This window comes from Felis catus, chromosome X (assembly GCF_018350175.1).
Source record: "Felis catus isolate Fca126 chromosome X, F.catus_Fca126_mat1.0, whole genome shotgun sequence".
NCBI classification, from domain to species: Eukaryota; Metazoa; Chordata; class Mammalia; order Carnivora; family Felidae; genus Felis; species Felis catus.
This window is the reverse complement of record NC_058386.1, coordinates 126400090-126412324: the sequence shown is the minus strand read 5'-3', so window position 1 is coordinate 126412324 and position 12235 is coordinate 126400090. Positions and strand designations below refer to the sequence as shown.

General features: G+C 55.6%; 1 protein-coding gene across 9 annotated transcripts in view; it reads right to left on the bottom strand.

The window, feature by feature from the left end:
- Positions 1 to 1211: 1211 nt before the first annotated feature.
- The window catches only part of IKBKG (inhibitor of nuclear factor kappa B kinase regulatory subunit gamma), a 28744-nt gene continuing 17720 nt past the window's right edge, over positions 1212 to 12235 (bottom strand). For 6 of the 9 annotated variants that reach the window (XM_019824505.3, XM_045051262.1, XM_019824504.2 and 3 more), the window contains 6 exons: positions 10508 to 10660; positions 9861 to 9957; positions 8626 to 8769; positions 8244 to 8386; positions 7979 to 8040; positions 4592 to 7780 (listed from right to left, as the gene is read on the bottom strand). In XM_019824505.3, coding sequence (XP_019680064.1) covers positions 7638 to 7780; positions 7979 to 8040; positions 8244 to 8386; positions 8626 to 8769; positions 9861 to 9957; positions 10508 to 10660 — 742 coding nt within the window. In that variant the 3' untranslated portion in view covers positions 4592 to 7637. Of the gene's footprint in view, positions 1229 to 4591; positions 7781 to 7978; positions 8041 to 8243; positions 8448 to 8625; positions 8770 to 9860; positions 9958 to 10507; positions 10661 to 12235 lie in introns of those variants that run through there. The other 3 variants (XM_019824502.3, XM_019824501.3, XR_006593339.1) reach the window with 3 other exon arrangements.

Sequence of the window (12235 nt, the reverse complement as noted above, 5' to 3'; positions counted from 1 at the left end):
TTGGGACAGAGAGAGACAGAGCATGAACGGGGGAGGGGCAGAGAGAGAGGGAGACACAGAATCGGAAGCAGGCTCCAGGCTCTGAGCCATCAGCCCAGAGCCTGACGCGGGGCTCGAACTCATGGACCGCGAGATCGTGACCTGGCTGAAGTCGGACGCTTAACCAACTGCGCCACCCAGGCGCCCCTCAACTCATGAATCTTTAGACCATACCCTGAGCCCAAGTCAGACACTTAATTGACTGAGCCACCCAGGGGCCCCTAGTTGAATCTTTAAACCCACAAGTAAAAATTTACTGCTGTAAAATGTAAAGTCACTGGTAAAAATTGATCTTCCAATCAACATAGATCATGGAGGGGCACCTGGGTGGCTCAATTGGTTAAGCATCTGACTCTTGATTTCGGCCTAGGCCATGATCTCGTGGTTCGTGAGTTCGGGCCCCACATCAGGCTTTGCTCTGGCATCGTGGAAACCTGATTGGGATTCTCTCTCTCTCTCTCTCTCTCTCTCTCTGCTCCTGCCTTGCTTGCTTTCTCTCCCTATCTCTCAAAAAAAAAAAAAAGAAAAACCTAGATCATGGATGATGAGGTTTGGGGTGATGGCTGGGGTTCGTGAGGTTCAGGACCAATGGCCAAGAAAGAATTCTTGAGACATCTTTGATGCAAAAATGGTGATTTTATTAAAATATGGGGACAGGAGCCATGGGCAGGAAGAGCTGCCCTGGGACCCTGAGGAGAGACTGATTATATCCTTGGGAGTCAGAGGAGGTAAAGTCAAGAGAAAGTTTCCCAAGAGATTTTCACATGCTAAAGAAGGATACCAGAGGCCTAGCTATTGTCAAACTAGGTTGATTTTCCCTCCAGCAAAGCATTACCATTAAGACAGTAGTTGCAAATGACATATCTAGCAAAGGGCTAGTATCCAAAATCTATAAAGAACTCACCAAACTCCACACCCGAAAAACAAATAATCCAGTGAAGAAATGGGCAGAAGACATGAATAGACACTTCTCTAAAGAAGACATCCAGATGGCCAACAGGCACATGAAAAGATGCTCAACGTCACCCCTCACCAGGGTAATACAAATCAAAACCACACTCAGATACCACCTCACGCCGGTCAGAGTGGCTAAAATGAACAAATCAGGAGACTATAGATGCTGGCGAGGATGTGGAGAAACGGGAACCCTCTTGCACTGTTGGTGGGAATGCAAACTGGTGCAGCCGCTCTGGAAAACAGTGTGGAGATTCCTCAGAAAATTAAAAATAGACCTACCCTATGACCCAGCAATAGCACTGCTAGGAATGTACCCAAGGGGTACAGGAATACTGATGCATAGGGGCACTCGTACCCCAATGGTTATAGCAGCACTCTCAACAACAGCCAAATTATGGAAAGAGCCTAAATGTCCATCAACTGACGAATGGATAAAGAAGTTGTGGTTTATATACACAATGGAATACTACTTGGCAATGAGAAAGAATGAAATATGGCCATTTGTAGCAACTTGGATGGAACTGGAGAGTGTTATGCTAAGTGAAATAAGTCATACAGAGAAAGACAAATACCAATGTTTTCACTCTTACGTGGATCCTGAGAAACTTAACAGAAGACCATGGGGGAGGGGAAGGAAAAAAAAAGTTAGAGAGGGAAGGAGGCAAACCATAAGAGATTCTTAAAAACCGAGAATAAACTGAGGGTTGATGGGGGGTGGGGGGGAGGTGAGGGTGGGTGATGGGTATTGAGGAGGGCACCTGTTGGGATGAGCAATGGGTATTGTATAGAAACCAACCTGACAATACATTTCGTATTTTAAAAAAAGACCGTAGGGAGTTCTGAAAGGTTTACTTTGCCTGCCTCAAGTATTTGCCAATGGGCTGCAGGTTATAAGGAAATTTAATTTTATCTGCCAATTCCTTCTGTCTTTGCTTCCCACATCAATGGAAACATCATTCCTCAATGGCACCATAATAGATACAAAAGAATTAGGGTTTTTAATAAGAGTTTATTGTTGGGGCGCCTGGGTGGCTCAGTCAGTTAAGCGGCCGACTTCGGCTCAGGTCATGATCTCGCGGTCCGTGAGTTCGAGCCCCGCGTCGGGCTCTGTGCTGACAGCTCAGAGCCTGGAGCCTGTTTCGGATTCTGTGTCTCCCTCTCTCTGACCCTCCCCCGTTCATGCTCTGTCTCTCTCTGTCTCAAAAATAAATAAACGTTAAAAAAAAAGTTAAAAAAAAAAGTTTATTGTTAAGTAATCTCTACACCCAATGTGGGGCTCAAACCTACCACTCCCAAGATTAAGAGTCACGTGCTCTACCAGGTGAGCCAGCCAGGTGCCCCAAGAATTAGGGTGTAAATTTATTTTGAGAGAAAAAGAGAGAGAACAGAAGCAGGTGAGGGGCAGAGAGGCGAGACCGAATCCCAAGCAAGTTCCATGCCATCAGTACAGAGCCTGAGGGGCTTGAACGCAAACTCTGAGATCATGACCTGAGCCAAAGTCAAGAGTCAGACACTTAACTGACTAACCACCCGGGAGCCCCAAGAATTAGTTTTAAAGGAGCACTTTGAACAACCTTCACTTAAATTCATCGTGGATTCTGATCTCAGTCCACTGCACTTAGAGCTATTTGGATTTACTTGCTTTGACACCCAAGGCTGATTACTAGTGAGGAAAACTGTAGGGCAATTTGTTTTCTTCCTCCTTAAGAACTTCCAATAAATGAAAGAGGAAAAGGGGGGGAAAAAAAAAAAAGAAAAGAAAGGGAGTGGAACCCTGATGGTGTCTATTTAATAAATATAATATTTACCACTTAAAGTACTTAAAAGACAGAGCTCCAGGGGTGCCTGAGTGGCTCAGTCGGTTAAGCGTCCGACTTCAGGTCATGATCTCCTGGTTCACAGGTTCAAGCCCCACATCCGGCTCTGTGCTGACAGCTCAGAGCCTGGAGCCTGGTTCGTGGATTCTGCCTCCCTCCCTCTCTGCCCCTCCCCTGCTCGTACTCTGTCTCTGTCTCTCTCTCAAAAATAAATAAAACATTAAAAAAAATAAACAAGAGCCCCAGAGATGCAAAGTAACTTAAAAAAAAAAATCATAATGCTCAGCTACTTACTATTCAGCTGTTACATCAAAGAATAATTAGCCTACTACAGGAAAATATATCCTCGGGTGATATACCTTGTGGAACAAACTAACAGTGGCTTCAGAAGAGGAGGAAAGAAAGGAATATTGGGGAATGCAGAGAAACCATGAGGCGGCCACACGGCCATGCTGAGAAGCTCTTGTGGTCCTATGGGATTTCCTCCTTCTCTTCTCCATCCATTGTTGTGGCAAAGGAGGCAAACTACAGCCAGCTCTCAGCAGCTACTCTAATGGAAGGCAAAGCTTTGAGGTTCTCATGTTATGGATGTGGAGACTGGGGCTCGGAAAGGTGAAGTCATGGACCCACCATCACACAGCCGCCGGGCCCAGGGCGGCCTCCTCTAGCACACCGTCCCCTCCTCCGCTGCTCTCCAAGGCTCAGCAGAGAACGTGGGAGAACCCATCAGCTCCGTTTGGATTACTAGTATCCTGCTGCGGGGCCTAGTCCTCAGCCAAGGAAGCCAGCTCAGCCCGGTCACCTTCGTGCAGTATCAATGGTCAGCTGTCAATGGAAGGCTTCCTGCTCCTGCTGCGGGCCGGGCAGCATGCTCTCCTGCTATGAAACGGGGTTGGGCTACCCGTGCGTTATGGGCTAAAATATGTCCTCCCGCCACAAGAAGAAATGTGGCAATCCTAACCCCTAGGACCTCAGAATGTGACCTTACTCGGAGACGTAGTCTTTACAGCCGGGACAGTTATCAGGAAGTCACGAGGGCAGGCCCCAACCCAAGAGGACTGTGTCCTTATAAAAAGGGGACGTTTGGAAACGGACACGCACAGACACGCACATGGGGAGACCATGCCAAGGAGACGGGCCTCGAACCAGTCCTTCCCTCACAGCCCCCAGGAGGGACTGAGCCTCCCAACACGTGGATCTTGGGCTTCTGGCTTCCAGAGCCGGGAGAAAATACGTTTCTGTTGTTGGGGCTGCCCAGCCTGCCGTGCCTTGTCCCGGCAGCCCCAGCAGATACACCCCAGGAGCATCAAATCAGTCACTTAGACAATTCATTGGCAGTCACGTGAGTGTGCCCTTTTCTCAGCCACTAGCACAGACAAAACCTCAGTGCTAATACCAGGCGGACTTTGCAGTAACATACATTTTCTGTGTATCAACTTACTACGTGCAAAGTATAGGCATTCAGAAGACACATTAAATACAAAAGGAAAACTTCAAGGGCACCTGGGTGGCTCAGTCGGTTGAGCGTCCGACTTCGGCTCAGGTCATGATCTCGCGGTGAGTTCGAGCCCTGCGCCGGGCTCTGTGCTGACACCTCAGAGCCTGGAGCCTGCTTCCTGTTCTGTGTCTCCCTCTCTGTCTGCCCCTCCCCCACTCATGCTCCCTCGCTCGCTCTCTCTGTCAAAAACAAACATTAAAAAAATTTTTTTTTTAAAAAAAAGGAAAACTTCATTACCAGTCATCCTACCACCCACACCCATCCAAACGGTAGCCGGGTGTGCACCAACTGCGGTTACTTTTTTATTGGGGTCACACTCTGTACAGAATCTCGTCTACTGGCTTTTTCACATCAACGTGCTACAGAGTGTTCCACGTGGCCAGATGTTCACAACACAGTCCCCAAGCACAGCTACAAAGGATGGCACGGCGAGCGCCCCTGCGATGCCAGAGTCGCTGTGTGCACCCGGCTGTCGCTTCCGCTTCCGGCGGAGCGGGCTGAGGCTGCTTCCTAAGTGCTGGTCCCAGCCTGCCAAACCAGGCCCCGGCAGGGGGCCGGCCGTGCACTTTGCCAGCAGGACACCCAAGGTCTTCATGTATTGCCAGTTTGACATCACTTTTTGTCGAGTTTGACTGTGTGTTTTAGTTACTAGTGAAGGAGAAACGCTTTCTTACTGTGCTCATTTTATTGGTCACCTGGATGTCTCTTCAGCACTGACCAGCACGTAGCCACACAGTCAAGTATGAGCAACAAGGAAGGACACGGGTTTCGGCGGGATGCGCTTCTAGCTCGGTCTTTGTCTCCCGAACCCAGGGTTGTGAGGGTCAAGGGGCACGGTAATTAGGTAGGCAGGCCGCTTCCCGCACAGGAGGGATCTAACCACTTATCCTAGAAGCCCAATCTCAGGAAAGCCAGAGAAGAAAGCAGAAGCCCCTCACTCCTGAGTGAATGGTGTGCTTTCAATCCTTGGGGTCTAACGTACAGTGGCCATACGGGCGCATGGCCATGCGGGTGACGCTGCCAGAACCCGAGGCAAGGTCCTGGGACGCGAACATCTGCCTCTCACTACTGCCGGGTCTCATCCTCTTCCTCTCAACTCCCTTTCAGAAGACAGGGCCGGTCACAGAGGGGCTCCCCATGCCTGTGTTGGCTACCCCGACAAAGCAGGAAGCCCGTCCCTACCCAGATGGTAGCTGGGGCCCAGGGCGCGGGCCGCTCCCTCGGCTCTGTCCCGCAGCCTCCCCCTCCTCTCCCCACCTGTGTCTGCCAGCCCTGGCGCAGCGTCCAGCTGGACACACGATGTCGTAAAGAGCGACATTCCCACCCGCAAGGACCTGCCCCACACCCAACCAGTCACGTGCCTCTGCAGCCACCATCACCCCGGGGAACGGAGCCCCCCCAACGGAGCCACCAGCGCTGAAGACATCTGGCTTCAACTCCATTTGTCCTAGTCTGTGCGCTGTAGAAGACAGCCCCGTGCTGGGCTCAGTGGTGGCCCAAAAGATGGATGCATGTCGTAATCCCCAGAATCTGTGATTACGACCTTATCTGGAAAAAAGAGTCTCTGTGGATGTAATGAAGATAACGACCTCGAAGTGAGCTCATCGTGGATATGATGTAGGTGGGCCCTACGTCCAGTGACGGGTGTCCTTGTAAGAGACAGAAAAGATGACACGGTCAGAAAAAAGAAGAGGCCATGTAACCACGGAGGCAGGCACCAGAAGCTGGGAGATAGGCCTGAAACTGATTTTCCCACCCCTGCTGTCACTGTCACCCAGATTTCAGACTTCTGACTTCCACAACCACAAGAGAATGAATTCCTGTTGTTTTAAGCCACCACATTGGTCTCTTGTCACAGGGGCCACGGGAATTTAATACCCACCCCCTGCAAACTAAAAGTGCTCTTACAGAAAAATCGCAGGATCAGGACTGAATGCAGCAGGTGAGAGTTGGGGGGGGCCTGTCCGGGCCTTTAACATTTTCCCAAAGTATAATCACGTGCAATTAGACACTTGGGCTTCGGGCAATGGAAAAGGCACCCCTGCTCCCGCAAGCGCCACCCAAGCCCTGGGCCAGGCTTGTCTTCAGCAACAGCCCGCTCCCAGCCAGGGGAGAACAGAGGAGGGCCCGGGGAGCGTAGGACATTCTCCCTCCACTTCCAACATTCTTTCCTGACAACTGCAGGGTTAACGCCCGTGGCTTTGACATCCAAGGAAACATCCAGCATCTTACAAAGCAACGATAAGGAGTGCTCCAGTGTTCACGATCTGCCAATCACTGCCTAGTGGCCTCCCTTCACAAGCACCACTGCTCACACAGGGCAGCGACGCGCCCGGGGAGGGCAAGAGCACGCTGCGGTGCAAGGAAAGGGAAAGGAAAAGTGTACACGTGGGAAGCGGCTCCCCGTCAGACCGGGAGCTGCTCACAACGGCAAACCCAAAGCGGTGCAGGACAGGTGGAGAGATGTGAGTATGAAAGATAACAAAGTTCAGACCCACGACACGCTGGCACAAAGTCAGGGTAGGAGAGGATCATCGCAATGTCTACCACACTCGAGAGCTGATCCCGCTTATGACCGGTAGAAAAGTGGGCAAAAAGTACAAACGAGCCATTACCACCAGAAGACCTGGAGAGGATCCTTCGAGCTCCACAAAGATGCTCAAACCCACCCTTAACAGACAACCCCACGCCTGACAGATGGGCAAGGCTACGAGGAAGTGGGGGCAGCACCCTGACACCACCCACCCCGTGTGCACGTGCTCAATGCCACTGCCTCTAACAATCTGCCCCAGAGATACGCGTAACTGATGCACACAGCTGTTCGCTGTAGCATTCTCGGTGACAATAAAAGAGCGGCCACAACCCAAATGTTCGTCAGCAGCGGACTGCTTGGATCGCGCACGGTGCAGCCTCCAAACGGAATGGCACACAGCCCGCGAGAGCGCTGGCGCCACGGTGTGCTGGAGCTTGGGGGGGCGGGCGCGGGGAAGGGCTTCTGCCCATCTCGGCTTAAGAAGTTCTCTCTGAGAGCCCTGGCCTTGATTCTCAACTTCCCCAGAGGAGGTGGAAAAAGACAGAGCCCCTAGAGGCAGGCAGTTCAAGCAGACAGAACAAACAAAAACAGCAGAGCATCGGGCCTAACTGGGGTCGCAGGTACCCTAACTGAGGCAAGCCAGCAGATGGGGGAGCTGAAGCGTGAGGTCCTCGAGCTAGCCCTTGGTGCTCAAAGAGGCGGCCCGCTCCGTGTCAGCCAGCCCATAACCGAGGACCGGGCGCGCAGGACAGCACGCACCGTGCAGCCCCGTGCTACTCGTCAGCAGGCGGCCCTACTCGATGCACTCCATGACATGTATCTGCAGGGTGTCCATATCGGGAGCCTGATACTGGCACTTGGGGCAACAGAAGTCAGGCGGCTCCTCGGGGGGGCTTCTCCTCTGGTTGGGCAGGGCCAGGTGGAAGGAGGGGTGAGCTGGAGAAAGAGGGGAAGCCGCAGAAAGTACAGAGGCCTGTCAGAACTGTTGGGCGTGGCTCCTGGAGTCACCACCACCGGCCCCTCCCCGTTAGGCCCCCCAGGGGGCAGTGCGCTCCACAGAGTAAGTCCGGGGAGGCGGTAAGGGGCTTTTGCTGGCACCCTCCCTCTCCACCCACCCTCCAGCGGCTCACTCACCTGGGGCAGGGGCTACGGGGGCCTGGGAGGCCTCCACGTGCCGCTTCCTCATATCTTCAATCCTTTGAAAAGAAAAACGGCCAGATCAACGAGGGCAAGTAGAGCTCCAGGGCCTACATAGGAGGCTGAAGGGAGGGTGGGGCAGGAGGAGGGGGCGGGAAGAGGGGACGGACGGAAGGCGAGGGGCCGACAAGCCACGAGCCCTGCCTCACCGCTCACTGCGAGAGAAGGGCACCGGCTCCCAGTCCTGGGGCGGGGGGCCCACCTGGCGGACTCCTGGCAGCTGGCCTTCAGGCGGCTGTAGTCCCGCTGCAGCTGGGCCAGCTGCTCCTGCAGAATCTCCTTCTTCTCGGCCAGCTTCTCCCGGGCCTGCCTCTCGGCCTGGAAGTCGGCCTTGTAGATGTCCGCCTGGCAAAGCCAAGAGAGGGGCACGCCTGCCATCCGTCGGCCATTCACCGGACACTCCGTGCTGGGGGACCAGGCAGAGCTGGCTCCTGCCCTCCCACAGCCCACAGCACAAGGGAAAGTCACCCGCACGTGCACCGACAGGTCGAGGAACAGCACGAGGGGCGCGAAGGGCTTCCAAGAAGCCACGGCAAAAGGACGCGAGGTTCCGGAGCCAGCAGGCCACAGAGGAGCGCGCTCACCTGGGCTTTTAGCACCGGAACGGTCTCCATCACTATCTTGTGCTGCTCGGCCTCTTCCTTCAGCTTGTCAATCACTTCCTGCTTGGCCACCAGGGCCTCCTCGGCCTGTTGCAGCTGCTGCTTCAGGTCCTCCAGCTGCAGTCCCTAGAAATGGGCAAGGGGGGGGCTGCCGGAGCCCGAGCTGGCCCAGGGCAGGGGCCGGCGGCCGCTCCAGGTGACAAGAACCACGAGGAACGAGAGACTGAGGCCGGCCAGCGCCAGAGTGATGCCGACCCCAAGATGTTGGTGCGTGCAGGGCCCAGGAAAGGCAAGAGGCTGGAGGGGGAACTGTAAGGTCAGCCGGTGTGACGTGCCTTTCCCAGAATCCCCAATTGCACAGCCCTCCTCCAACCCTTCAAGGGGCACCGCCAGACCCCCTCCTGAGGCCATCCCCTCCACACCGAGCGGGTCTCCTGCACGAACGCTCCACGACATGCCACCACTAAGCTGAGAGCCATCAGTCCTTCCACCCTGCCCCCTGGTCGAAGGTCTGCTGGTCCCTCACAGAGGCCCCCCGCCCCCGCACGCACACACACACGTTACAAACACACACATGTACGTACACGCGGACAGCCACACACACCACGAAGCCTTCCTTCTGGAGACCAAGGGGCCACAGCTTTGTAACCAACCGTTCTTCACAGGGTCGGTTTCAGGCTTGACCCTTATAAGTCTCCCCTGCATACGTTCACATCTGACAACATCCTTCGCAAAATGTGCTCGCTAGAAACTGCGCCCAGTACAGATCTGATGGGAACAAACCAGAAGAGGGCTCCCAGCCACCTTCAACAGGGGGATGGAAACATTCCCAGGGCTTACCTTGGCTCTCAGAAATCTGAGCCAGGAGCCGAGCTGGTGATGGCTGGCAGGAACGACTGGCCATGGAGACAGGCAAGTTCCCAGCCCACAGAGAGAGCATCCAGAGGCCCAGCCCAGTCACCCATAGGCAGCAAACAGCACGGCACACAGATCGCCGTCTCCCCACGTCCTGCCCTGGGCTGTCACACCGCGAGCTTGACAAAGCTCTAGGACAAGTCTGGTATCCCTCCTGAAAGCCAATTCTGTCAACTCTTCAGATAGGGCCTTGAGTTCCAACGTCCCTAAATTTGGGGAACTAGGCTCCGAGTCTAGGCCACAGGGAGAGGAAGCAAGGCGGAGTCCTAGACAGTCCCAGGGACGTCTCCCCCCGTACTCACTCGGTTCCGCTCGCTGCTCACCACGCTGCTCTTGATGTGGCTGTCGTACTCCTGGAAGAGCTGGTGATAGGCCACCTGTAGCTGCGCCAGCTTCCGCCTAAGGAAAAGGAGCTTTTGCTGGAGAAACACCTCGTCCTGGCTCAGCCACAGGCTTCTGTGCCTCCCACTCCACCCTCGTCCTTCTTGTCACGTCCACACACCAGAAAGGGGGTGGCCAGGGTGCCTCCGGGCCTGGAAGGCCGTCAGCTCTGAGGCAGGCTTCACTAAATGCTCAGCATCCTTTTTTCTTAAAGCTAACATTTTTAAAAATAAGAGAAGGAACGTCTGCAACACTGTGGAACCGCCTGCGCTCTTCGAAAGAGTCAGCGTCCCAAAAAACACAGAAAGGCGGGAGGACCGGCCTGGGTGCAAGGAGACTCAGAGGCACGCCAAGAAAGCCTCCCGGGGTCCTGGGCCTGATGCTGCCGACACGTGGGCCAAACGGCGCCGTGTGCACGTGGGCCGCGGAGCAGACGTCGTGGGACCGAGGGTGGGCCGGCTGGGTGTGACGGCGCTAGGGGACGGGCCCTCGAAGGGCTCCTCGCCGGGGAGAGAGCCGCTGACGGCCCTCCGGCCCCTGTCGGCCCAGGGGGTGGGGCGCCACTCACTTCTCCTCCGAGGCGGCCTGGCGCTCCATGCGCAGCGCGGCCTCCACGCTCTGGCTCTGCATGCGCAGCTGGTCCACCTGCACGCTGTGCTGCTGCTGCAGGGCCTCCCGCTCGCTCTCCAGCTGCCGGGCCTGCTCGCTGGCAGCCCGGGCCCTGGCACGGGGGAAGGGGAAGGTCACGGCGGGGCCCCGGCCGGGCCAAGAAGCCCTGCGGCCCGCGGGTGCGGGCGCGCTCACAACGTCCCATCGATGCAGAACCGGTTCTGGGCGAGAAAAGGGGGAGGCTGTCCACGTCAGCGTGGAAGCACCGTCATCAGAGACGGGGCAACCGCACAGGGCCGGCTTAGGGGAGTGGCTCTCTCCTTCCCACTCAGTGTTCTAGAAGCGATGAGGCCGCTGACCCGCCGCAACGGCTCAGCCGGAGCCCCCGGCGCACACACCTGGAGTGGAGCCGCGCCCCTGCCCGGCTTGCCTCTTCTCACCTGGACCCCACGCCCCCGTCCTCGCAGCCACATCACCCCACAGCCCCCAGTCTCCCATTTCCACACTGCTCCCTAGATGTGCAGGCCCAGGCTCCAGCCATGTCATCCTGCTGGCCCAAGGCCTCACGTGGTCCTGTCTGTGGAGGCGACAGTGGCTCCTTCTGGGTGGGAGAGGCCACCGGGGACGGTCACTGCTACCACCGTCCAAATGCACGGAGCACACTGCCCTCTGTGATCTGTCCTGCCCAGGGCACAGAAGTGTATGAAGTATGCAGCTCTTAAAATGGCCACGTGGGAAACCCTAGGTGCGAGCGAGGCCGTGTCCACGCTGTCCAGCTCAGCATTTGAGTGCCAGACCACATCAGGAGGGACACGAAAGGACGTTGCTCAACAGCCCAGAATTACTGAAGTAAACATTCGTGCGGGGTCGTTAACCGACCAAAGTTGCCTCTAGCTATTTCTTTTATGTACACAGAAAAAGACAGGCAGAAAAGACACCAAATTGTCCTACAGGTGATACACGTGATTTTAGAAAGCTAGACGTACAGAAGAGTCCACCGGGGAAAATACCAGAACATGACGAGCCAGAGGCCACCAAGCTCGGCCTTCTGATGCCTTTCCTCACTCACGGTCGGCTTTCTGGACGGAAGCACGTTCACGTGGTCTCTCACCTCGCTCTGATACTGGAAAACTCGGGTCCGCTCCCCTCAGCGCCTTCAGGAAGGCGTCTTTGCCACCGCCCAGTGCACCCCAATCACCTCCTGCACCGGGAGAGCTGGACCCGCTGTCAGGGGGACCCATCTTTCTTTCTGGACGGCAGCACCTGGGTGGCATGAGAGCACGGTGGGGGGGGGGGGGGACACCTGTGCCCTCTGACCCAATGACCCCACTACAGGAAGCCCTCTGCAGAAAAGAGCAACCGGCAGGCCACTCACATTAGCAGAGCCACTTGCCAAGTCAGCCCTCTGGTGGCACCCGGGCAATGGGCTGGTGCGGGTCCCTGAAACGACATGACACTTTGCCTACTGACAAGGGTGGTCCCTGCGCCTGGACTGTTCGCACGACTGGCTGGTTTATTCATAGCACCTGCTTTGCTAGGGGGCAGGGAGTTTGCTGTGTGCCCGGCAGAGGGGGCCCATGTGACCAGCGTCCAATAAGACCCCTGCTGCTGAGTCTTGAGTGGGCTCCCTTGGTCTCCAGGGATGTATCTGTCACTGCTGGAGAAGGGAGAGCACTCAGCCGGCCCC